Source organism: Eurypyga helias, unplaced genomic scaffold (assembly GCF_000690775.1).
Source record: "Eurypyga helias isolate BGI_N326 unplaced genomic scaffold, ASM69077v1 scaffold14963, whole genome shotgun sequence".
In the NCBI taxonomy this organism is placed as follows: Eukaryota; Metazoa; Chordata; class Aves; order Eurypygiformes; family Eurypygidae; genus Eurypyga; species Eurypyga helias.
The window spans coordinates 34,373-61,822 of NW_010243195.1; the positions used below are offsets into that span (position 1 = coordinate 34,373).

The window sequence follows — 27,450 nt, forward strand, 5'->3', positions numbered from 1 at the left end:
TTAGAAAAAGTTTGTGAACTCTTTGAAATCTTCTGTTTGATTTGAGGCTGCCATCTCCACTTCTTTTTTTTTGTTGTTGTTTTTTGATAAGTGTTTGAACAGCCAATAACAGCAATAGTCAGAAACATCCACCACTAATGCCAGTGCAGATTGCTTAGTTTCCCTTTTACACCCTCCTCCTTCGGCAATTTTTTCACCATTGTTTTTGGGGCAGTTTTACTCCTAACCTTTACTGAGAAGGGACACAGAGGACTAGGGTGTTAGAGAAGCTTTTTCTGCTGTTTAGTTGTTCCTTGAGTTATTTTCTGCACCAGTAGGAAAGAGAAGGGGACAGTAGGAATCTGGAAAACCATAGTATGCCCTCACCACAAACCCCAGCTGGTTACAGTGGTGCCCAGCTCCGGGCAGTCCTTCTGTGAGTCCCTACCCTGACACACATGACGGGGTCCCTAAGATATATTGTCCTCCCCAACACACCAGACACTCTACAGCTGGCTGTGTCCGAAGAAGCCCACACCACTCACCCTGTCTGCATTTGCTGCTGGACGTTGTCGCAAGGTGCAGCTGAGACTAATGGATAGCGCAGGGACATGGCCAGTCTCCATGTCAGGTGAGGCCACCTCTCCCCCCAGATACCCTCCTGCAGTCCAACCTCTCTGTAAAACAGCTAATCCTGACACCAAGTGAAAACACTGACAAATTGTTCCTGAACTTGGCTGGTCGATGCAGGGGATTAATTTCTGGGAAGCAGCCAAATTGCCCCAAAGAGATGCTACAAGACCCCCTTAGTGATACAGGTGGGCAATGAATTTGATCCTGTCCTTGAAGTTGCTTCATGCAGTAGACACAAACCTAAGCCCACACCATCAAATGCAAGGCACCAGCCTCTCCAGAGAGGAGCACCAGTTCTATCCCACCTTTACAGAGCTTGTGGTAAAAGGCTATTGCTGAGAAGAGGCAGCTGGGCAGTAAAATGTTCTGTGCCGTAACCAGCTGGCTATCCAGTTATTTTTCGATGCTACAAGTCCCATACTGGTCACAGTAAGAGGAGATCCAACTGAGTCCATTGCTAGGGCTGAATAAGCCTGTAATTTGGCATTAGTTGGCAATAAAACATAAGAAATACATAGGCAGCCTTCCTCCCTGTAGCATTGGCCAGGCTGATGCTAACTGGCCCAGCAAGCAGAAGTAGTTTATTCAGCACAGGCATCAGTAACATTATTTATATGGCCAGTTCTGAAAGTCCTCAGGATGCTAAGAGGAACAGCCAGACTGGCACTAGGTAGCATCTTTCCTTTGTTGTTGCCTTAGGACAACATTGCCAAAAGACATGTCACTTTAAAAATAAGCATTAGCCTCTGCCCCTTGGAAACTTGAAGTAGCTGTGGGCTCACATGGCTTATGCTTGGTGCTCACGGGTTGGTTTTCCTAGGGCAGGGCAGCCCACCACTGATGCAGTCACTGGTACTGGGGGCTTCAGGGGACAACAGGATTCAGGCTTTTGTTCTGTAAGAAAAAACAAAGTTGTCATGTCAATAAGTCCAAAGGCATTTTACAAAAAGTAAACTGTTTTTGTCCTAAATGAAGTAGAACTTGTAGAACATTTTTATTTTGTCTCCACGTTGTAATAAACTGAATCCTAAATTAGGAAGGAGTTGGATTGTTTAGGAAAAAAAATCAATTGAAAATACTGGGAAACACACTGCTTCTGGAAGAAGCCTCTATCTAGTAGGTTTTTACAGTTTGTATCAGGGACTGAAACACTCAAGACAGACCTCCTCTTTCAGCATTTAATATTTATCTTCAGTTAAGTCTGTCCTAGTTGTAGTTTCCCAGCAGTGCTAGGTGTTCATGCATCTCACCAACTTCAGCTCTTCGTTCCTCCACATTTCAGTTCTCTCCACTCTCATTTCTGCAGCCGACAGAACAAGACCTGCCGCCTGAGTGTCCTAACTGCAAAGCGGTTGGATTTATTCATGAATGCTTGAAGATCTTGAAATGAAAAATCATTAGTGCCACTTCTCTATTCTTATGACAGCAATACTGTGTGAATTTTCCCTAAATAATCATTACATGTTAGAGAAAACCCACCAGAACCTTAGCAGATTGCCATCTCTGACTTTAAGGATCTCATGCTGGCGGCATGACTTCTCTTCCCCATGAAACACCTTCTGCCAAAGGCTGCCCAAACAGCTCCCATCAGCAAGCAAACCCTCCTGGCCAAAGGGTGCTGAAGGAAACAAAGAGACTTCACTAAGCCAAGCAAAAAAAAACGTGGGAATGAAACTCTGTGACCAGCTCTGTGGGAAACTCAGTGCCAGAAACCGGCTTAAGCTCTTGTGAAGGTCTGGAGACGGCGATGAGGGCAAGGCAAGGCAGGAAGCTCCCAGGGGAGCGTGAGCAGCACCCTGTCCCCAGCTCACACCATTGTGCTTTGTTCAACCTCCACAATTGTGTAAGCAGAGCCCAGCGCATCAGCCTTCACTTTGAATTTCCTGCTTTTTGTCGGCTCGCATCCCGGGAACTGTTGTTTGAAACACAGCCCTTATTACGGAGCTTGCAGAAAAGAAACCCCTGCCCCACAAGCATGTGCCCAAGACTTTCAGCAGGCTCCCAGCACCAGGACTCCTGTGCTAAGGGGCTATTGAGATGCAAAGAGGCATGCCAAATACCTGACTGGGTCTTGGGCTGGTTAGGCATGACCATAGCAGTTGAGAGGAGCTGCTGTCACAGAAGCTCCGCGATAACCACCTCTGTGTGGGCAGTCCAAGGACCAGCTCGTGACTCGTCCAGCTGGGCTGACTTCTCAGCAGAGATTTTCCTAATGAGAGACTGTACAATGCCTGTTACCCAGATTTGCAGAGGATTTGGCTTTACAGAACAGGCTCTCAATTCACAAAGCTCCTTCCTCCTCCTCTTGCTCCTGCTCTCTTATTGGGCAAATACAGGATTTTGTCCAAGTCCCTCCTCTTTGGCTCCTGGACCTGACCACATGCCCAGTCTGAGCTCCCAGACTACGTTTACATGCCCTGGTCTGCAGAGGAGACGTGGGAGGAGGGACGGAAACCAGAGGAGCTGTAATGCTTGTGGCAAGACAGACTACTCTGTTGGGCTTGGCATGATGTTGCTGGTACCCCAGATTTCGCAAAGGGAGCCCTCAATTCAAAAGAAATAAAAAGGCTGTCCCAAAACTGCCAGAAGGATGAGGTGATTTTGCCTGTCTCTACTCCTCACTCAGCACTGCAGGACATCCCAGCACTGTCAGGAACACTAACCCTGCACTCAACCAACCTGGGGGGTCTCACACGCTAAGCCTCCTTCCCCTGGTCCCCTCCCTTTGGCGCCGCACACAGCCACGATGCAGTGCCCGCACATTTCTCCTGCTTTGGGAAGACTTGGCCTGCCTGACCTGCTGGCCACTTACTGGTGACTTCTTGGAGCTGGAGGGATTTGCCACAGTGGTGAGTAAAACACCCCAAGACAGAGCATACCTCCATGCTCCTCATCTCTCCCTATCGTGGGATCCAGCACACGCGGAGTCATCTTCCTGCTCTGTTCTGCTGCAAGTCCCATGTCATCCCAGAAACTGTCTGTGAGATCATCTATGAAATATTTATTCCCCTCGCATGCAGGAGAAAAAGAAGCAAAAAGCCTACATAATATTGATGGAATCCCTGATAGCCAAATACTGAATTATTTACAGCCTAATTGTGCAAGCGATACTCATGAGAATGCTTAGCCTGTGTGCAAGATCCAATTAATACACTTTGCAAAATTGGTGACTTCTCTTTCAGATTTGTTTTCATGCACTGGTGAGTCCCTAAAAACCAGGTGAGAACCCTTTGCAAAAGAAGAGCTAGAATATCCAGAGAGTCTTGAAATGTTGTCCACAGTCTTTCTCAGAGTGCTGCTGTGAACTAGGAAAGGGCTCTCAAACCATCATGGCTGAATTAGCTGCCTGAAGATATGCACCTGGAGCCAAATCAGATGCTCAGGTGAACCTTACCTGACTGCTAGCTGTTGCTCCAGAAAGGCAAAGATCTCTCATAGGTCCTAGATGTGTTACATCTGAAACTTCCAGGCGAATGCCCTGGATACCCCAAGGCATCCCAAATGGCATTAATTACATCGAGATGCAGAACTGAGCCTGTATGACCGCTGGCCGCAGCATCCTTCATTTCTTTTTTACTGTAGGGCTGGATGTGTAACGCAGCACTTCACTTACACTAAAGGTCCTCCTTTCTCCCCAGCCTACAACAGAGAGATTGGCCACTGAACCCCAACTCACAGAACTTGGATTTCCAGACACAGAGCTTTTCTGCCCAGTCCCAGTTACACAGGTTGAGCTGGCAGCTGTCACAGGGCTTGGCTATTTTTCTAGTGCCAAACTTCTTTCAAGCCCTCTCTCTCCCTCTCATTAGTAAATACGCATTTCAACCCTGACACATGGAGTACTCCACACATTGTGTCTCTTAAAACACTCATATATTCTGTATTCCTCATTATAGTCTTCTCTTAGCAGAGGTTCGTGGGGATCACCTCCTTCTCAAGCACTTCAGCAGCATTTAGTGAACATCCCTTGAAATCACTGGAGAAGAACAAAGCTCTGGGCAGTCGGTTTTGGCCATAGGATGGCAACAAGCAAAAAAAAAATAAAAGTCTAAGCCAGTATTGCAGTGCTGTCCTCTCTGTGCCTAATAATGCTCATTTCCTCTCGAGACGAGACACATCATGTATGTCTAAAACCCTCAGCCTACCCCAATTTACAAATTCAAGTACAGCTGTAGGTTTAAAGAGCCAGCCAAAATTAATTATGACAGATTAAGGAACAGAACAACATACTGCAATGGCCTCTTGTTAAACTGAAACATCTGATCCAAACCAAGCAATCTCAGCCCCTCGTTAAGCTCCTGCTTGTCTTGTTCACCATCTCTAGCGTTTTTCTGCTAAGCACCATCATCTGAACAAGGTTTACTTAGATGTACCCAGATGTCATTGAGCAGCTTTGCCAGCGATAGCCCTGGCCTTGGCCAAGAAAGCAGGTTTTTAGGTAGCCCACCAGCCATAGGACTGCACAGTTGGGGTTTTATGTTTGGTTTTTTTTTTGTTCTTTTCAGGCTTTTGTTCCATTTAGAGTTGGCAGGCAAAAGGGATAATTAAATCCTCTGCTCATGCCAGGAGAAAATACTTATTTTAGCCAGGTACTTTTCCTTCTCTTCCTTCCCACCTCCCCTTTTTCCTTAAATGAGATGCAAAGGAAACAGACAACTTTGCTTGTACAATAAATGCCGTATGTCTCTAAAGCCATCAAGAAAACAAGCTAGTGCCATTATTGCTGCTTTACAGGCAGAAGGACCTGAGCAAGGAAGCAGCAATGCCGTTTACCTGAAGGCAGTGGTACAGCTGGGGTGAGATCCCAGGCTGGGGAGGTGAATTACACCTTTACAAAGCCAAAACTTCGGTAGCTTAAGAATCGTTTTGTTGCTTTACAAATACTATACGGTATCTGAAATGAAAAAAAGGAGACCATTTGGTTATCAAATACAAATGAATCTGCTATGTTTTACACCTCTCCTCTTTTCATTTTCTAGTTGTCTACTGAAAGCAAGGTAAGGCTACGGCCAGCTCTCCTTTCTAAATTCTTGTTTAGCAGAAGAGAAACCAGATTGCTCCAAGATGAGCGAACGCAGATTTACCCAGGGGCTGGAGACAATGTTAGGTCACTTGGACCATCAGCTTGGACCAAGCACACCCTTACAGGATCCTTCTCCAGACTGTCTCTGACCACGGCACGAGTCCCTTACCATCGGATGCTCCACAGTGTCTCACGACCCAGGCCTCTAGGTGCTGCATATGGCAGGGAAGGTGCTCTGGGCATGCTAACAGCACTGAATGCAAAAGGGTGAGTTAGATGGAAATGGGCTTTGTACACCTTCCTATTTTGAGCACCCTAGACTCATTAGAGATGCAAGTCCTGTTGGAGAACGCTCCTTGCTATAAACAAGTTGATGAACATAGAAAACAGGTATGCTTTCCCCATTTTCCACTACCCATATTTAGTTGTTAATCTGCTTCTTTCCACTCCTCCCCCCGTTACTCTGCAATAGCTGTTAGCTGCTAAAGAATTTGAACAATTAAGATGCTTCAGAAAAGGCAGATAATTTCTCACACGCAGTGCTGCGTATCCAGCAGATGTGACTCAAGATACACACATGCTGTTTTCAAGCAAGAATTCCCAAGGGCTTAGATAAAAATAATAAGGATGAGGGATTTCAGCAGAAATCAGGTTATTTTTAAGTGGAAGGGCTCTAGGGGGTGTTAGCAGGGCTCCCTGAAAATGCTATCATCTTCCTGTGTGCGGGATGCCATAGCATTAGTTGTGTATAATTAAAAAAAATTAAGCCAGTAGTCAGACTAGACAGAGATTCTGGCAGGAAAGTGGTAAAGGGGGTTACAGCAAATTGGGTTGGTCACACATACCAGCCACCTTCTGATTTACCAGAGGTTTTCAAGACAGAGCAAATGAGATGCCTACAGGGAGCTCTTCACCCCCAGAAGACAGTGGCAAGTCCCAAGAGCCCGGATTTGACCCGGATGGTTTCGGTCACCACAGTTCAGCCAACAAGGAAACGTTGCAGTGGGAGAAATGCTGTGATGGTCTGGAGCCAGATCTCAGCTGACACAGGGTGTTGCAACTTCACTGAAGCGTATGGCCCACATCCAATGCAAAGAGTCCATGGAAGATACTTCTTCCCAACATCCCCCCCCTTAATCCATCCCCAGCACACGTCACCACACAAGAGGACAGAGGCACTGGAGCCAGTGTTATGCTAAGCAGCTTACTAAGCCACAGACATTTGCCATCTTCTGGTGAAGACTGGACGAATTAGGAAAATGTTTTAATTACTTGCACTCACCTGAAAATCAATCAGCAGCCAACTCCCATTTCACAGGGTGGCTTGACAAGGAGTCAAGAAACGGAATATGGTGGCAAATAGATTGCAAAGACAAACATAAACAACTAAGTCTGTGATGATGTACCATCTTGAACAGATCTTCGATACCCAACACCAGGATTTTCTGCACTCAGACCCACGAATCTCAGGCATTCATGCTCTGCCAATATTTTAAGTCATGCCCATAAAGCATATTTGAATAGGATTCAAGCTGAAAAAGCAAGTTGTTACTTTTAAAGGGGTTTGGTGACCCTGTGAATGGAGCTGATGGCCTCAGTCCAGCAGATGACAATCCATTAAATTAAGGAAAAAATTGCTACCGCAATTCTTAGTGGCAGCAAGGGTGGGAGAGAAAACGTGGCCCCTCCAGGATTTGCACAACCGTATTTCTGGTGCCACAGATGGCAGCTTGAATGGCTGCAGGTTTTTTGCCTTGCCTTTTCCTAAGGCACAGTTATTTAATCTCTACTGTTTTCAGGGAGACATTTTAGATACAGTAAACCTACGAAGAGACACATCCCACTTGAGTCACTTGCAAAACACCTCTTCCTTTCAAGTCACCAGCTCTTAGCAAAGCGGGGAGAAGAAATGAAGAAACGTTGAGCCAAAGCCCATGAACAGATTTTTTCTGTATGTGTGCGAGATGAGCCTGGGAAAAGCAAAACAATTCTTCTACCCAAGAGTGGCTTTGCAGGGAAAGGTTAAGGAGTAATAAAGAGGGATTTAGATCACACCACTTTACACACATTTATGAGGGAGAAATTCAACACCCAGAAAACAAATTCAGTTTAGGTTTTACTTCCTCTCTCCCTCCTCCCCCTCAAAGATGACATACCCTTCCATCTGTAAATTACTTTAATTTAAATACTTCCAGGTTAACAAAATGTCTTAACTTTGACATGCCCCAAATTACAAAACAGAAACAGAACCTCTTGACAAAGAGTCAGGAAAAAAAAAATAATCCAAGCCCAAACCTCCTTTCCTAAGCTGGAGTTTATGGTCTGTGAGCTGGCTGCCCTCCAGAGTCTGACACAATGTCTGGAGCACCCAGAGCAGCTGGAATTCATTTTCTTCCTCCAAATCTATGCACTTTCATATGAAGTCGTGTTTTGGCACTGCCGCGTAAGAGAGAGTTCAGTGCAAAAAATCCAACCCCGGCCGTGTTTCCTTGCAACCCAACGCTTGCTGAGCAAACAACGAAAAAGGAGAAGAGGATAAAAAAAAAAAAAATTAGAGAAAAAAAAGAAAAGCCCTTTCCCCTCCCCCACACATACAAGACGACTGTACCAAACAGGGGGGCTATTCATGGCTGTTCAGAAACGGGTCACAAGGAGAAATGTTTGCAGATAAAACCAACACTTTTTTTTTCTTCTTCTTTTTTTTTTTTTTAAATAAACATCATGGAGGCCCCTGGAAGGCGCTGGGGATGTTTGAGAGACAAGGTCCTGCTGATCCCTTCTGCCTCCCGTTTGCGTGGCTCCCACGCCGCCCTGACGCACAGCCCCTCTCTGGGGGTCCGGACCCCCTCCAGCTGCCTCCTCCGAGTCCGAGCCGCCGTGGGGGGCCACACGGGCGTCGCGCTGCTGCTCCTTGCCTGGGCTGGCGGTGGGTCGCAGCAGGAGGAGGGAGCCATCCAAGGCTCTCCCAGGCAGTCCCGTCACAAAATGACACACTGGAGTTTGTGGGAGCCCGTGGCTCTGTCCCCTCGCCATTTGGTCTTCTTCTTCTTCTTCTGGCTTTTCTCTGGGATCTGTTGCCTGTTTTGGGAGACAGAGGAAAATAAGCAGGTGAGGAGAAGCAGTGACTGGGCTGGTTGGATGTGGGCATCCTGAGCCCTGGGCAGCCAGCAGAAAGGCAACTTGGGGTTCATATGTATATTTGCATATGTATCTCCATAAATATCTCCATGTGCCCTTCCACACCCACGGGGCTTTTCATGGCACACAGCTAACAAGACAAGCGCCTGCATTTTTAAGGAAGGAGGAAAGAAGCCACAAGCACACATTAAGGCTAACGGCCAGGATGTATGTCCTGCCAGGGCACTATGCCTCCGGTTGCCCTGGATGAACTGCTGCCTCCTCCCCTGCCAGGGGCTGTTCTGGGAAACAGGGATGCTCTAAGCAATGCAACGTCATCCATCACACTGCTGCTAATGCTCATTAGGGAAGAGGATGAAAGAGACACAGGGTGCACAGAGAAGTAAAGGTTTGCTCTCAGCTGGCATTGCCCTCAGCCAGCTGCGCTGCTGTGAACTTGGTTATAGAGGGGTTCAAAATTAATACTGAAAAAACAAAGTCTGCTGTCGATGGGGCTCTGGCCTCCCCTGGACGTTGTGAAGAGCACCGTAGCACAGAGAGACAGCTGACCCTAGAAAGATGTCCCTGGCTGTCTGAAGTCACAGCCACCAGAAGCTGAGAGCACTCCTGTCCTGCACTGTGCCCCGGCAGCCGGGTGGGTAACCCAATGTTATGTTGAGGGCTTCTCCCTTTTTGGGAAGACAACGCGTTGCCCACACGTCTGCCTGCAACTGCACCCGTTTGCAGCCACCCCTCAGCCAGCCGAGTGGTGCAAATTCAACAGACGAAAGCTTTGTAGTTCGAACACCTGACAGGCAGCCCGTAGACTTAGATTTTACTGCAAGATAAACCATACCAACACCAGCAGCTTCTGCAGATTCAGTGTCTAAATAACCAACCTGAGAGTCTGAGTAGTTGGAAACCAGCCTGTTCGCTATGTAATATGCCAGGCACTAAATTGAGTGTTTAGACCAAGCTATTCAGACCAGAATAAGACAGAGCTGGGGAACAAATCGTTATGGCTTTATCTGGTGTTTTTCTTACAGCCTCAGCTCCCAAATGCTTGCAACCATCTGAAAAACTCAGCTTTGACTAATAAGATTTCTTTTTTCAGCACATATGAAGGCTGGAAGCTTCAGAACCACGAAACTCTAAAGATCAAAACTAGAAAGCTGAAATAAAAAAAATACTTTAAAGTTAATTTGTATAAACATTAAGTGGCTGCAAGCTGTTCACAGCGTTCTGGAACTATTTTAAAGAGCCAGAAAATCATGTCCCGCGCCTGTTCAAGATTTCTGCTGTGACAGTGCCTGCGTATGCAGTGCTGCAGCATAAAAGGGCTATCGGGAAAATTAAAAGATCTATTGTCTGGACACAGTCATAGAGTCACAGAATGGTTTGGGTTGGAAGGGACCTTAAAGATCATCTAGTCCCACCCCCCCTGCCATGGGCAGGGACACCTTCCACTAGACCAGGTTGCTCAAAGCCTCATCCAGCCTGGCCTTGAACACTTCCAGGGATGGGGCATCCACAGCTTCTCTGGGCAACCTGTTCCAGTGCCTCACCAACCTCTCTGTGAATAACTTCTTCCTGATATCTAATCTAAACCTCCCCACTTTCAATTTAAACCTGTTACCCCTTGTCCTGTCACTACAGGCCCTTATAAAAAGTCTCCCCCTCCAGCTTTCTTGCATGAACTTTCAGATACTGGAAGGTGCTCTAAGGTCTCCCCAGAGCCTCCTCTTCTCCAGGCTGAACAAGCCCAACTCTCTCAGCCTGTCCCCACAGCAGAGGTGCTCCAGCCCTCTGATCATCTTCGTGGTCTCCTCTGGACTCACCCCAACCAGTCAACATCCTTCTGATGTTGGGGCCCCCAGAGCTGGATGCAGCTGAATCACTTCACTCCTTCCTGGGTTAATTCCAAACAACAGTTTCTTGCATGATGATAAATAAACTGGGAATTAGCCAAGTGCAAAGAGCACAAACAGTGCCAACCCTGAACAAGCATCCTCACCCTGCAAACTCACATGGGCCCTGAGGAGCCTCTACATTTGGAAAGCACTCCAGGACTGACACAGTTATTAGGGAGCTGTAAATTTACCTTTCAGTTGGAAAAGCTCACTTATAGAAGAGAAAAGCAATACGTGGAGGGTGATGCCATCCTATGGCTGTGGATAGTTTGCAATGTCCAAAGACGAAGCGAAGCTGCATTGTGGCAAATGACCAGCTAGGTCACACAGCATCTCTCTGCTCTCTGACCTTACCTGAGTTCGAGCACATCTCTGGCGCCCTTGATGCCACAGAGGGTTTCACCTGTCTGGTAACAACTGTCACGGTAACTACTCAGGGAACTTGAGATACATCACCTGTTCTGGCATGTTCAGAGCTTGAACTTAGCAATGTCTCATTACAACCCTCCTTCCAGCCTGTGCCTGTCTGGAGTCATGATATGTAGAAATAGCAGAGAGCCTCACCATCTTATTTTTGTTATGTGTGGGTTTTTTTTTTCCCCAGAGTAGAATAGATGGTGGCAAGAGCTCCCTGTAAAACAAAAGTAGTATTCTGTCCAACTAATGCTGAGAACAGTTGGGAAACAGCCTGGGACATTTCCAACTCAGCTCTGTAGTTCTCCAAAGGCTTTCTGCCCCCTGCTTTTGAGACATGTGGGAAGAGTGGGCAGTACCATCTGCTTTTGATGGAGGCTGACTTGAGGCTGTGCTCAGAGATTCACAAGTACAGATATACTGTGAATAAATGCCTCATGGTTTAATTGCCGAGCGAGGCACTTTGACTGCACGGCGGGGAGGAGCATGATTTCAGCTCAGCACCCTCCCAAAACATGAAAAATGAGGGCCCAGAAAAATCTGGCAGACAACTGGTGCCAGGAAAACAAATCTTCTCAGAGAGATTTGAGGTTATCAGCCGAGATGTGCGTGCAGCTCTTTTCCTGCAGGGCAGCCAGGATTTTGGAAGGCAGTCAGTCCCTTCACGCCAGCAGCCGGAGCAGGGATTCGCCCGGAGAGCAGGCGTTTGCCAAAAGAAAGCAAAGGCAGCTCATGCCAAAACTGGGAACAAACCTCTGCAGTCTGAGGAGGAAACCTGTGGCTTAGCCATTAGGTCATGCTGTTTCTCATACAAAGCAGCTTAATTTTTTCCATTTAGTGAGCAGAAAATCTTAGAAGTCACCTACAACATTACAATTTTGTAGAATTTTTTGCCAGTCCTTTTTAACTTCTGGCAACACGAGACCCTGAGAGGACAAAGCTATGAAAAGGGCTTTTAACACTGGCCTTTTAAAGCTGATCATTATAGTAGGCTTTGCACAGTTCACTGAATAATGTATTTTAATCATGGCCACGGCTAGTTCTCAACCTGCCTAGCACTGATGTCCTGACAGGGTAACGAAGTGCTAGTAACATCCCTATGCACATACAGCACAAGAAAGTTTAATAAACCCCAGAAATCTCCCACCCCCAACCGAAACTGAACCCCTGGCCCTTGCTCTGCCAAAGCAGGCTCTCCAGGCCTGGACTCCTGCACGTCCTGTCCACGGGCAGTGAGCAAGTGAAGAGTTTGCAGCTTACCTTATTACCCTCACGAGATCATGGAAGGCCTTGTCAACGTTTAGAGGTGGGTCCTTGGCGCTCGTTTCTATATAGGGAATCTGGAGGAGAGAAGTGTATCACGAAAGATTGGTAACAGCCTACATGCTGGTAGCAAGCAAGTTTCAAAATGAAAAACCCTAAAGGCTGGAGAAATTGGGTGCCTAAGAGACCAGAGAAATAAAGGTAAACAAAGTGTTGTCATGACACCGCTATCAACACCTTCACGGTCCCAGCAAGGTCCGCAAGTGCTTACAAAAGGTCTGGAACAAGCACCAGGCAAACCAACTGCTATCAGAGCTCTGGGTTTCGGGAAGAATAATCACAGACTTCATGTCGTCAGATGTTCTCTCCCCCTAAGTTGTGCTTGCAGACATGAAAATAGCTGAAGGTTGTTGAAAGACGAGCACTTGCCAAAAATTCTTGCTTGCCACATTTTATTAGGACTACTGCATGAATATTTCATGACTACAATTCCCCTTCAGTGTAAAACGATCTTCTCCTTCAAAGTCTGACAGCCAGATGGGGGTTCCTAGAGTGCTTGTCCAGCACGCTGGCAGATTTATAAAACTGCCTTTGATAAGGTATTTTCGTACACGGCCCTTCCCAAAGCATGTGCGTACAGATGGGTGCAACATGTTGTGTTGCAGATTAGTGTCCTGGCTTCTAGAGAAATGAGCTTCCCTGGGGAGAGAGCGCACCTGCCCTGCCAAACTCCCATCGTGGCTTGTTCAGAAACACTGCACTTTGCTGTTTAGGCACATCAAGCTTCCAAGAGGTCTCAAAGCTTGTTTGCCTTCACCTTTCCATTCAGTTCCTCCTACGGGAGTTGTTGCCTCCCTCTGGGTATTCAGGGCTGCTGGCATGTAGAGGTGATTAGCAGAGTATCGTCTCAGCTACACCCGTCCAAGACCAATTTCTTGGGCTAAACTATGGCATGAATAATGCAGAGCTAAGATGGTGGGCCAGATTTAGGCAGGCTTAACACCCCTGTAACTTCACTATCTTTAACAAGCTCACTTTGTATGGACTCCTGGGTATAATTCCTAATGTCTGGCTTTGCTTTTTCACCCTGGGAGGGTGCACTTTCCTCATTTTGAACATTTCACATTTCTCACCACTTGCAGACACCCTGTACATGTGGCTGCATGATGGCCCTGGCGCACCGCAGAGGTTCTAGTTTCAATGATCAACTGTCCCTACTGAAAGGAAACTGTGTAGCTACTACTTTGTAGCAGTCAAAAATATAATTGCAAATGTTCAGCTGTAAGAGAAATGCTTTAATTCAGCTCCAAATGAGCAGCGAATTCAATTGTGAATGCCTGTAATGGGACTTAGAACAACCAATTAAACAATCCCGCAAACTTACATTATGTTTTGTTGCCATTTCTCTTCCTTGTTCTCTTGTAATTTTCCGTAAATGCATTAGATCAACTTTGTTCGCCACCAAAATCATTGGAAAGGACTCTCTGGAAAAAATCAAACCCACCACCCAATTATTAGTAGACTAATATACAAAATGCTGAGCAGAAGTTTCACTTTCTGATGCTGACATCTTTTAACATTTTCAGCTAGAGACATACCACATATGTGTAAAGAAATACAAAGAAAGACCAAATGAGCATGCATCACTCCACAGACTGTGCTACACGTACGTTCATATTATAAAAAATTACTTGACAAGCTGCATGCATGCACACATTCATTCTTATTTGCAGGCACTTCAGGGACTCGGTGACATCGCTTTTGCAATGCCTGATAATTGCTAAGACTGAAGATCCAACTAGGTAAAGAAAGAACTACAGAATTAGTCAGGTAATTAACAGACACAGAGATACATCCTGAGCAGGAGATTGGGCCTCTTCTGTAACGGTTAAGGCAGCTCAGGAACTGCGTACCTTGGCAGCTGCTCGTCACTGCAAGGTAATGAGGTATGGTGGAGGAACTGGTGTCAGTTCCTGTCCTGGTCACCCACTGAGAGCAACCACAGGGGAAGAAAAGATGGACTCTGGGAGCTGGTGCTTAGAGGGACATGAAATGGGGGAGAAAACGACTGGGAGCAAAGATCCCCATCAGCTGTAACCCCAAAACAAATTGAAAGGCTGGCTGGAAGGAGGCTGGAGGGAACCAAAGAGTCTTGCTAAGCTTCCAGATGCCATTACCTACCATCTCCTGCTTGGAATCGCAGAGCAAAAACCTGATGACCAACCATCCTTTTGTACCAACACCATCTACCTCTGTAATAATACTCAGTCTTTGTCTAGCTTTATCACGCAAGTGACTGTCTTCAGCCAGCGCCTGAGAAGAGACCCATCTATCCCCAGCACATCCCGCACAAGGCTCTTCTGACCAGCTGTGTGGGCCAGGGTCTCCCCTGGTAGAAAGCCCCGTAGCTCTGACGATTAAACCAAACCGAGCTAGTTCGTGTCACAGGAGATCCTGGCAGCGCAGCTGCTTCCTACCCCACCTCCCACAAGACAGCCTCTCCTCCGGCTGCGTGACACAAAGTGGTGCTGTAGGACCCTTACCTGCTGCTAGGGAGGAGGTCACTTCTGATCACTGACAATTATTGCAGTATTATCCTCTTACATTCAACCTGAAACCCTCCTAAAATGATCCCAGTGTTTTCTGCTGTAACACAGCTGATTTCATTGGGGTGAGGAGCAGCTGGCCATACTCATTGCTGCATAAAACACTTCCCTGAGTAACTCTGGATTTTCAAACAGCATTTCTGTGTCATTTTTCATCGAGACGATAAGGGCTCCATCTTCTCTCTGGCACGCTGCCCCATTGCTCTGGCTGGAAAAATACCGTACTGCACTCTGCATTTTAAATGAGTCTTACAGTTATTCATTCTGATAATGTGGCTTTGATTTAATTTTAATACTTAAGCATTGATATATCTTGACTCTGATCATTCTGGAGCAAAACACTTGCTTGTCTGGATTATTTGATCCCTTTTTGGCTTGCGGCACATTGATAAGAAAGGGATTACATTTGAACAGTATCTCATTTGCCTTGTTTACATCAGGCATAAAACTCTGTGGGGACTTTGTTCCCTGTTGTAAGCCATACGACTGCTAGTTGGACAAAGCTACTATAGTGGGAAGTTTTACTGTAATGAAGGTTGTGGAAAGAAATGGCTTTGAACAGCTCTGCTAACACGGCAGCCTGCAATTCCTTTGGATTTTAAGTTGCCAAAACTGACTGCTAGCTTGAAAACCAGGATGATGCTCTGCTCCCAGCTACCTGCGGGTCTGGCAGGACAGTTTCTTTACTCATGCTGCTCCTGCAATTTTCTGAACGAGCTCAGGTTTTGGATGCAGTGCTAAGCTCCCTGAGCTCTGTTGAGCGGGGAACAAAAACAACCTCACCAGCCTGTTTCACTTCCTGCTTCTCACACGCCGGCCGCAGTGCTTGCACAGCGTACGGAGGGGTAAAGTTTCAGTCCAGAGCAAAACAATGAATACCACACCTTATTTTCACAAAGTTAAATTAGATAAAACCGACATTGTTTTGGGGCAGGTTACAGGAAATGCTGTCCTGTCTTCAACTTTCAGAAACAGATTTAATTTGCCCCAAGCTGAGCTGGCAGTAGCTGGCAGTGAAGAAAAGACTGTCCTTATCCAGGAGGCAGACTGAGTGACTGACATTTTTCTTCATTCAGATGAAATCAAAGGGCGGTTTTTCCTTTACTTTTCACTCTTGTGGGCTTTGCTTTGGATGCTTTACTGGAAGAGCTGTCAGCTGTGAACCTCACATGATACAAGTCCACCCTTCCTGTGGGGAAGTTATTCAGAGCTGTGAAAGGAAGCCAGCAATGAGGCCCGAACCCTCTGGTGGCTTTTCTTGATGACTTCCATAATTAAAAGCCATTATGAATGGAAAAACTAAGTGTTTCAGAGCTGCAGACATATAAGGGCTTAATTAACACCCCACCCAGTGAGGATGGATTTGTCGCCTCTTGAACTGGGATGGGAAGAGGGAGTTATCTCAGAGATAAAACCCTGCCAGCTTCCCCTCGCTCTGTCAGGACACATTTTCTTACCATGATTAAACTCTCAGCACCACCTTCTCTCATGCACGCACAAGGAGGGGAGCAGGTGACCTCTCCTGCTTTCTCCCCAGTCACACTGAGATGTTTTATTCATTGAAAACAGTTGCTGCAGAGCACGATGCATTAACTTACACGTAAGAAATACAGTTCCTTCCAACGTGAGGCATTTTCCCCTTCAATACACTTGTTCATGGCCCCAAATCATGCAGCACCTTCTAAAGTTTGTTTGGCATAAACTGAAGCCAGGGAAAGGAGGATGCTACCAGGACATACAAAAGGATTAGGGCTGAACGCTTGCTGACTCCTTGCTGGAGTTCCCGAAGTGCCTGCACTGTGCACAGAGCATCTTTCTCCCTCTTCAGAGCCAAACTGGTTACCTTCAAAGGTGTCTGCCTTTCTCACGCTGCTCTGCCAGACCATTCTGGCTGGAGTTTCTCCCTTCCAGACCCATTTTCACCTCACAGTAACACTACTGAACTTTTCCATGTTGAAGGCACTAGATGCTTATCAGAAAATGTAAAATACTTCTTATTCCTCATATGGAAGTCTACTAACCCACATACACTGTGCAAGGATCTACCTCGGCACACCCAAGAGGTAAAAGGCAGGGTGAGACGTGCAACCACCCCCACAGCACAGTGTCCAGAGCGTCGGGAACAGGGCCAGGCAGCGCCTGGCTCCATGGCACCCACCTGTCCTTGACTCTGAGGATCAGTTGGTGGAAGCGGTCCACATGCTCGAAGCTAGCCTTGTCTGTCACCGAGTAGACTATAAGGAAACCATCTCCAGTCCTCATGTACTGCTCCCGCATTGCACTGAACTCCTCTTGGCCCGCAGTATCCAAAACTAAGACAGAAGAGACAAAGGTTTTAGTTACTGTGAAGACCTGTGGCTGCATCCTATATGGCCTTTCTGCCTGTGCTGGGCTTGGTCCTCTCAAAGGCCGCAAGATTTGACAAAAGCCAGTTGGATGGACAAGGTGGTTTCCTGTTACAAACCAAAACCCACTGCCAGACCCTACTCATCACTGTGTGCCTAGGCTGGGAGCAAACGAAGGGGAAGAAGACTGAGTGGATTTTACTTTCTTTTTCCAGTACCAAATACTGACCACTGACTTTAGGGAGTTGCTCCTCTGGCAAGACACAGCTCAAAGTATTTTGCAGCCCTCCAGCCTTCCTCTTCCCAGCTCTCTCTCACACGGAAAAAGCCAAGACTGGAAGAGTACGTAAATGCCAGTTTAAATGTCAAGGACAATCTACAAACTGCATGGTGAAGCACTGCTGGGAGACAACCAAGAGTAATAGCTACAAGCATTTTCCTTTTCTCAATAATACCTGGGTATTATTTCTACACAATTATGTGCTTTCAGAGCAAGATGGTACAGCCTTCAGGAACTCCCCTTAAATATTTAGTCCCAAATGGTGTGCTGATATTGAGAAGCTAGTTAACACAGGTGGAAATGCTTTAAGTGACTTGCATATCCTATGTAACAATTGTGTTTCTGTGCATTGACAATGCCTAAATCTATGCTCAAATCCCCTAAAACACCGCAGTTGTGGCAGTAGCACAGATGCTGTTCCCCACTACATTAACCTCCTCTCTAACGCAACTGTAACTCACTGGTTCTCCATGACTCTGCCTTGCAGGGGGTCCCTTCACGGACCTTCTGGGTAAACACCACACATTGACGCACATCATCAATGTCAGTTCTTGGGCCCCAGCTTCGTACGCTGCCAGGATTTTGGCTGGCAGGAGGAGGGTACAAGAGGAGTTCATCAGCTTAGGATATGCCAGTACAAACACAGCATGAGCTCAAAATGCATCGGCTGCTTAGAAGTAATAGTCCTAAGGCATCGTTGTATCCTAGAGGCAAATGCGGGACCTTCGTGATGACTGGGAACATTTTCACATCCCAGTCAACTGGGCTGGGTGGGAAAACTGTTTCCGCCTCCGCTGCACAGCCACAGCGTTAGCATCTGCTGCCCACGAGTGACAGGGAAAGCCCAGGGCACTGCTGGATGGAGACTGTGGCAGGAACGTACTGCTGACAGAGCAGCAGGGCTCAATACGGGTTTTTCTAGTCTGAGCAGGCCCACAGTCCTAGCAAGGGGTAAGTACTCAGGCTGCCCCAACTTCCAGATGGGGTCAGGATAAAGTCCGCTTTGCTCCTGGCGTTACCTGCTGACTCAGCATGGGTGGCCAGCGGCAGGCACCCTGCACATCACACCGCACCCCACGGGCCAGCCCACGCCTTCACGGTGTGTCTGGAGGAAAGACAGCTACACTGGAAGACCTGGAGACCTTACTTGGTGATGACAGGCCCTTTAGAGCCTTCAGCCTTACTCGTTCACCAGCCTTAGCCGGTCTTGAACATCTGTTTCCATGAGCCCATAAGGTGAAAAGGGCTTGTAGGCTCTTGCAGAGACCCAGAGATTTTGGCTTGTTTGCCAAGCAGTTGGAGCTTGCTGGAAAGTCATGGGTGTCTCTTCATAGCTTTTTATCCTGCTTCTCCCCTCTAAATCTAGGAAACAAAGGTCTCATCTCAAAAGCATCTAGGCTATTCTTAAGGACTGTACAAAAAAGAAAACAAAAAAGAAAACAGAAAAACAACCCAAAGACACCACATGTGCTGGTGAATTTCTATGCCTTGGGCAGAATTGCTACCATGGAATAAGGCCAGGATGGTGTGGCTTGGATGGAAGAGGAAATTAATCCTTCCTACCCGCCCAACCTGTAAAGAGAGGCTGGTCTGGCCTCATCTGACTCCTGCACCAGCTGGACGCAGTATCAGGGTAGGGCTGAGAGCTGACAACCAACACACACACACTCCCTTCCCCTCTCCAACACACATATCCAACTTGTGGTGGAGTGGGACAGCTTCTTGCAGGGGCCAGGTTCTCCTGCCCTCCCCCTCCGCCCCCTCGAGCCAGGGCAGGTGCCCAAGCACAAGCCGTGGGCAGGAAGGTGGAGATGAATGTGCTGTATCCTGCATGGTAATTTGCTTAGGGACTTCCCCTTGCGCTGGCACATCTGCAAACATCCCATGAAATGCATGAGGAGCATCCAGCTCTGCTCTTGCACCCTTCAACGCATCCCTAGCTGCTGCCTCTTCGAAGCTTTCCATCCCCTTCAAGGGGGCAGGGGACTAGCCTGGGAGACAGCACAGGGCTGCAATCCTGCCACTCCTACCTCACCTGGATCTTGGCCACAACGTCACACCAAACACAGGCAGAGTTGCTGTGTCAGCAGCTGCTATTTAAGGGAATTCCCTTGCACCATTCATAGAAAGGTGAGCAAGTCCAGGCAGCATTGAAAATGGCACTTTGGAAATGCAAGTAAAAGACATGCAGCAGTGACGGTTAAGGTTAATCTCAGATGGGTCATTCAGGCAAAGTTAAGCATCATGTGGATAGCCAGAGAAAGTAATTTTTTTAACTTTAAATGTGTTCTTCCTAAAGACAACACCCCATTCTAGCACTTCTGTGCTACATGGATTATAAACAGTCACAGAGGAGTGTGATCTGCATCCTTCGTAGGCAGGATGGGACTACATCCTGGAAAGCATCAGCACTGAAAAAGGGAGAGATGCAAGTGGCTTTGCTTCTGGTGTAATCTTGTGGCTTAAAAGATTCAAGAAGGTTCTTGCCTACAAAAATGGGAAAGTAGCAAGGACAGGCCTTAGGAAGGTGATTTGCCTGGCTTCACAAAGGGGTAAGGAGATTTAGAATGTCAGCCAGCATACACCTTCTTTTAAAATTCCCGTTTCTGCAGATGGGATGCCAGAAGATGTAGAAATAATCATGAGCAGAGAACAACTGTGAGCTCTCTCTTCCCCTGGTACACTTTAAAACAGCAGTTGCCTCTTACTGGCAGCTGCCCCACTGGCAGCGCATAAAAGGCAGTGTGGAAACAAGGCTGGACCAAAGCACAGCAGGTTTCCCCTACCTCATTCTTCCAAGAACTGGAATCAGCGCACGGTCAGGGACATCCGACAGCAAACTTGGTGAAGTTCCCACAAACTTGACTGAAGAAGCAGCAAGGAGGAGTGTTAACGAAAGCGTCTGGGTAAAGACTGAGGAGAGAGGCGCCAAGGACCATGTGTGATGTAGGAACAGACATCCGAAGAGGGCAAAGCCATTTTACAGAGCTATCACGCTGTCAGCTGGAGACTAAACTAAGAGCAATTAGGCTGTGAAAGCCCAGCAGGGAGGTCTCCTGCTTTGCAGGTAAGAGGTTGCTGAGTGAAGAGATGGCCTTTTCCTCTTTCCAGTGGATGGGACCCCAACTGTTGTGATGAACTCCATGCTAATTGAGCCTTGCCCCCTTAGAGCTCCACACACCATTTTTCTGTGAATCTTCATGGCTTAGGCAAGAGTGCGGCTGCTTAGAGAGCACTTCTGAGCTGACACAGGAGCCCAGCAGTACACAGGAATTTGTGGCCAAAAATAGAAGTACTTGGTGCTTCCAGGTATATTCTGCGGCTACGTCTCTGTAACTGACAGTGTGCTGAGTGCCCATCCAGAGACAGAGGCATGTAAGGGCAGAGGCATCCTATGAAATCTAAGTCACAGCACTGCTTTTTCTAGGGGCTAAGCTGGATTCAGTTCAGATTCAGACACAGCCTTCCCAGCCTTCGGGGAGCTCAGATCTGGTTATGCAGATGCGTTCCTCTTCTCTTTTCATACCAAGGCAAAATTCCCTCCTACATCTTTATCTTTCACTGATGGGTAGTTAGGTGTACAGATCAACTCAAGAGAGTTTCTCCACTGTCCACTGTATCTAAGGGACCAAAAATGACCAGACAGGCAGGTTAAACCCAGTTTCTGTCCTTCAGTCCTTGGGTTTCACTGCCTGAATCAGACACCAGCAGCCCGTTCCAAGCAGCAACTGCACATTGCCGAAGCTGGTCCTAAGAGCAGCTCAACATGGCTCTTGGACTGCCTCGCTCTCCAGCATCCAGAATAGTCCCACATTTCACGAAGCTCAGGGACGGGACACACCTGTTTGTGCCTACCCCAGTCTCATGCTCAGAAAGGCGAGCACAATGTGTACAACTTAATCTTTGTAAGCAGTCTCCAGTGAAATCCTTTTGGCTAGGTGTGCAGTACATGTGCAAGCCTTTAAGGGGCTGCATGGGTCAGGATGCTTATATTCCCCCACCCCAAGTCACTCTGAAGAGGTCTGAGGTGCCCGTGCTGCGAACAAGGCGAGATAGATGCCTCACTTGGTCACTGATGCTTCTGCTCTCTCTCAGATACAGCCACACTGCCTCCAGCATGACAGCCTTCCTCAGGAAAAAACATGCGACGGGGAAACACTGGGGCTTTCATGAGCCCTTCTTCTGTGCCCTAACTAAATACACAGATGTTATAACATGGAAAACCCAAATACTTGAATTCTTGCCCTTTTTTAAGGAAAAAGAAAAGAGGGGCCTTCAGAAGAAAGGCTTCCACATCAATAAACAGAATAAAGATGCGAGCCTTTAAAGGAGCTCTTTCTCTAACAAAGGGCAAGTATTCAAAGCCTTGTGTTTTCCATGTTGCGACATCAAAATTTTCCTGGCAGGAAAAAAATCCCCACAACCCAAGACAAAAACCCCTCTTTCAAGGTTGCAAAATCTCAGTAATTAAGGGAGGGGAGACACTATACACACAAATAAAATACTGAAAGTGCAAACTTCATTTGAATTTTAATTCTTTCAGTGATGCTACCCAAAGTTTAAATTAAAAAAAAAAAAGGGAGCCACAAACCAACCCTTCTGCCTACAAGTCTGAAGTGACCTTTGATCTCCTGCTGGCCTCCTGGCTGAATCCTTCCCAAGCTTCCTGAGCAGAAAAGCAGACAGCCTGTCCTCGGACGACTAGCAGTAAAAACCCTCAGCAAAACGGGATGCATGGGAGACACGGGTAGAAAGGGCAGAGCGGGAGGCCAGGGGAAGGAGCGGTGCTTGCTGTTACGCCGCAGGGGTGTACACCAGGGCTGCGCAGGTCCAGCCCAACGCAAGGGCACCCAGGGATTGAGAGGGGGACTTGGGAAGAAGAGAAAAAAAAAGGAAAATTGGAGCTCAGGAGTAGGAAGACAACTTCCAGGCAGTGAGTTTCATCACATCATACCAGGGAGGGAAAAGGGAAGAGGAGGGAAACTACAGCCTCCTTTCACCCAACACACAGGCACAACTCCTTGCTTTGCTGGCACAACCCTCCTAACAGCTAAGGGTCTAGCCTACTACATCAACATGCCCAAGCCACGTGCTTGTGGCCATCTCTTCCTCTCCTCTTCCTCACCACCTTTTATCTCTGTGTGGTTTATGAGCCGTAAGGAATTTTGAACCATTGGGAATTTTTAGCCATTATTAAGATAGGCCACTTTGGCTTCATGCCCAGATTAGTAATTCCAGACTAGCATTTTGCAGCGACACAAAAAGAAATCCTCTGCTATTTGCTAAGTTAGCCTGCACACAGAAAGGAGTGTACAAAATGAATGATAGGAACTCAATTGGAGCAACAGCTAATCAAAGCAAATTAACCCTGACCCCACTTAATTCTGACCTGATGTGTCGATACGGCACCTGCGCGTGAATGCATTTAACCAAGCACATCACCGTGCTGATTTCAGTATGAACAGCAGGGAATAAATGAAGATAACATATGCAGAAGACGACTGGAAACTGATCTTAAAGCCTCGTTGGGGTGGCAGCAACTGAAAAAAACAGCTAGCCACAAATTGGCTTTGCATCCTTTATTTGGGTTAAATGCCCTATTCCACTCTGCAACACTTGTCCTCCAAACACTGCATCTGTGGTCTTATAAAGCCGGCATAAGGCCAACAATAAATCATTTTGGTGCAGTGCTGGACTTGAACACACCAAGCACAGGTCCCACAATCTTCTGGGAGGCAGGGAACTATCACAGTCTCTTCTTTGGTAAGAAAATAGACACAAAGACATGCCCAAGCCAGACAGCAAATATGTAAAAGAAGAGTTTGAATGCAGGTTTGGCTCCAAGGTCTAAAATCTGAAATAAAAGCCTATTTCATTTAAGCCTTTCAGTAAAAGGTTTCAGCAAAGAAAAAAACCTGCAAGTCAAACATTTCATCACACTGCCAGTTAATGCTATTGAATAAATGTGGGTGGAGGTCTTCATGAAGGGAAGCCAAATGCTTTATGCAAGCTGTTTTTTTACAACATAATGCTGGTGCAGATACTAAATGCTAGAGATGCTTTGAACAGAACTGCTCAGGCAACAGCCTGGAAGAGGGCGGGCTATGTTTGCTTTTTCTTTTTAATTAAGTTGTTGGATGCCAATAGTTTAAATAACTATTTCTGCAAACTTAAAAACTTACAGAGCCCCTCACGCTGTATCCTCACTTGGTAGTCTCGTCTTCTAGAACCAGTTCCTATTTTGGGGTGGGCAGCTTATTCTCCCCAGCAAGCACTGCACAAAACATCAGCTTGTAAAGGATTTGGTCATAAAGGGCAACTGGAAAATCTACAATTTATCATGATGCATCTTCACCCTTCCTACCATGTTTGTCCCTAATTTTATGCCATAAGTGATTCATGCAAACACAGCAATAGCAGCTGTCCAAGCTGTCTCAGTGACCTCTGAGAATGGCCTAGATCCAAAGCCTATGACAGAAAGCTGTGGCAGAAGGCACGTGTGTTAGTCTTTATGCCTGTTTCTACTGGGCAGATGGTAAAGGCTCACATGCTTTTCCAAGCAAGAACACTGACTTTCTTCTAAAATTCTAATTGTTCAAAATCTCAAGCAGTAGGAAAGAGAAGGAGAAGCTGCAGTTTCACTTCTGTGGCTGCAAGGCATCTGTGGGCCCACAAACTCTGGAAGTCAGGGATTCCCAACATGCCATTCAAGGCCACAGCTGAATTCAGTTCAGCCCGAGTACAGACACTGAACTCCATCAGAGCAAAAGAAAGGCTTTTTCATTAAAAAAACAGGGTTAAATTTCTGCTTGTTGGAGAATAACCTCTTTCCCCACTCCCACCCCAGGTCAGGGTTAGCTTTTGGTTTTTTTGACTAAACAAAAATTCCAAATATTCAGTGAAAGATGCTTTTTCTACTTTCAAATAATTTACAAAACCCAGGCTGTTTCAGCCAACACAAATGTGTACAGCAGCTGGTACTGTTACATCAGAACACAGGGCATACCAGCAAAGATAAAGGTACTTTAGAGGGCTGGATTCTGGACTAACATTTAACATTATAATATTTTATTTACAGCAGAATTGAATTTTTCTTTTATACAGCAGTGGCCTGTTAAAAATAAAGGTGCACGGGTATATTATGTTATGGTTAACTGAGAGCAGGTATCTCTGATGCAGATGACAGCAACAGACACATTCGGGCACCACTTTAACAAATATTCCCTTCTGTCAGCTATCGACTACTAACATGTTTAAATAAACAAATGTTGTCAGGAATAAATTGTTTGGTTTTTTTTTTTTTAAATACTGGGTAAAGGCTGCTCTTTAAGGACCTTGAAGCCATTTGTACTCACTAAACTGTATCTGATAAATCTTTAAGAATGCAAGTAAGACATGAACTTTCCAGACCAAGCTTACAGTCTTCACAGCAAACCCCACCAGACTGCACATTCCACCACTCATGGCAATCCCCCAGTTTTCTGTCCCCACACACCGATGATACATACAGAGAGACACCAAAGATCTTGAGCTCCCTCATGACAAGGGGGTGGAGGTAGGAACTCGATGCCAGTGAGGTTAAATTTAGTTCAGTTGTGATAGTGACCACAGACATGCACTTGGGTAACTGAGGCAAAAAAAACCAAACGCTTGCTTTTATGCACTACCTAATTATTGTATAAAGCAAACAAAACTTATAACCTTGAACAGCAAGATCCCCCTTAAGGCTGTGGTCAGTCTGTCTCCTGCAGCACAAACTAGTAAGATGCAGCTTTAAGTAATACAGGGCTTTTTCCTCACCTGCAGAATCAAGATCGTTTTGGTTTTTTTTTTTTCAGGAGGGAGGGGATTTGCTGGGTTTTTTTGTTTGTTTGTTTGTGTTTGATTGTTTGGTTTGTGGTTTGTGGGTTTTTTTAAGTGGTTTTTCTTCAAAGAACTGAAAGATCTTCGTTACAGCAGCTTTCCAGGCTGGTAACTTACTTGTATTTAAATGAAAGAGGTAACTAGATATGAAAACATCACGCCTGAATGATGGGAGTTAAGAGGTGTTAGAATTCTTCACTGTCAGTGGATGACAGTTTTGATTAAATGTTCTTTCTGGTTATAACCCTCATTCAGTTACCCACTCACTGTGATTTCCCAGGGGATGCGCCTAACCACAATGAAGATTCATTAGCAATAGCCACCTCGCAGGGCTATAATTCACCCTCTGCAGAAGCCTACCCCAGATGTCTATGATGATCTGCAGGTTTTCACTCTCCTGCGAGAAATGTTTCTGTGCAGAACTGGAACCAACGCCACTGGAAGCGGAAGCTTTGCTGGAGATCAGCTACGGACCACGCGCCGCAGCTCACAGACCAGTTTGCACTCAAACTCCTAGCAGCCCACAGCAGAGTGGGAGGGACACAAGGGCACGACACGCTGTGGGAGGCACTGAGGTCTATGTAAATTTATGCTCAGCTAGAAGAGAAAGGGGGCCATGGAAGTAGCTTGCTTACCATCAAGAATTGCCCATTGCCCGTCTATTTCCGTGTGCTTCAGGTAGGAGTCTTCAATAGTTGGGTCATAGTCCGGCACAAAAATCTTCTGGAAAAACTGAATGGTGAGAGCGCTCTTCCCCACGCCACCGTCTCCAACCACCACCAGCTTGTACGTGGGGAGGTTTTCGCTGGGAACAGCACTTGTAGCCATGCTTCCAGTGTGCTAAACCTGCTGGGGAAAGAGATCATCTCCGATCACTCGTCAGCAACGAAAAGAGGGCAACATGCACAGGGCCGCTTTTACCTGCTGCCTAAGAAGCGAGGATGAAGGCAGTACTGACATCCAAAGTCCTTTGGGACAGCAGCAGCCACACCTACCCTTCCCCCCAACAGCTCCACCACGACTCAGACCCATCACTTGGGAGGGCAGACAACCCCATTGTTGTGGCTTGTTTACTCCTGCCTCATCTACGAGGATCGTTAATTGCCACCAAATGCACGTTCAAAACTTTTATCATCTGAATACCTTTCCTATAGGGGCTAGGTCCGCATAGCCATGCCAAAAATCACCCTGGCTCAGAGCAGCTGTCAAGCTCCAGGTAATTTCCAGTCACCAGTGACCAAAACCCATTGATAAGCCAGAGCCGTGCTAGTCTTCACTGCCCAACCCGAGGTAGAGCAAACATTAAATGGTGCGTTACATCCTGGGGCCAGATCTGCAGGCAGCACCGGTGATGATGGATGAAACCAGAGTTAAAGGTCCAAACCTGCCTATTCTGGCAGAAAAAATGCTTTTAGCTGCTTTCTTCTCCCTCATTTTAAAGTTTGAGAAATAAACCCAAGAAGGCGGCAGGCCAGGAATGACAGGTGGGTTGTGTGTTGCCTTTTTTTTAAAAAAAACCAAACCAAACCAATGCTGCAACGGCAGGAAGGCTGGTAGCTATGACACAGCCCAGAGAGCCAGGACAGCAGCCTCCCCTGCAGCGCGGTCATGCCACTCCTCTTATCTCTGGTGAGCCATGAGGAACAGACTCTTAAAGAAGAAAAAACATTCTCCGGCTGCAACTGGGCAGCGGCACACGTGTGTGGAGAAAGGAGAAGGGGCAGCCATTGCTGAATCGTCCCCTTTCAACAATGAACAGCAGTGACTGCTGATCTTAGAAGCCTGGCAGGCGGTTTTGTGCGTACGCTACGGAGGGCAGGGCGGGAGCACCCACCCGTGGGCAGCAGCGACGCTCACTCAATTCACATGGGAATGGGTGGCCATCTCACACATCTCAGTGACCACTGCATTTCCAGGGAGGCTTTTCAGACAGTTTGAATCCCCTGTGGCAGCGGATTTCCTTGGTATCAGTTTTCTTAGTGCCAGCCATCCGGCGTGGGAGCAGCTGTGGCGACGC

General features: G+C 46.8%; 1 protein-coding gene across 1 annotated transcript; it reads right to left on the reverse strand.

The window, feature by feature from the left end:
- Positions 1-7,735: 7,735 nt before the first annotated feature.
- On the reverse strand, positions 7,736-26,282 carry MRAS (muscle RAS oncogene homolog). The gene is made up of 5 exons (XM_010149320.1): positions 26,069-26,282; positions 17,104-17,257; positions 13,724-13,823; positions 12,337-12,416; positions 7,736-8,713 (listed from the first exon to the last, which is right to left on the reverse strand). Exons 1-5 carry the CDS (start codon positions 26,259-26,261, stop codon positions 8,614-8,616), a joined length of 627 nt encoding a protein of 208 aa, XP_010147622.1. The 5' UTR covers positions 26,262-26,282; the 3' UTR covers positions 7,736-8,613.
- Between the last annotated feature and the right edge of the window lie 1,168 nt (positions 26,283-27,450).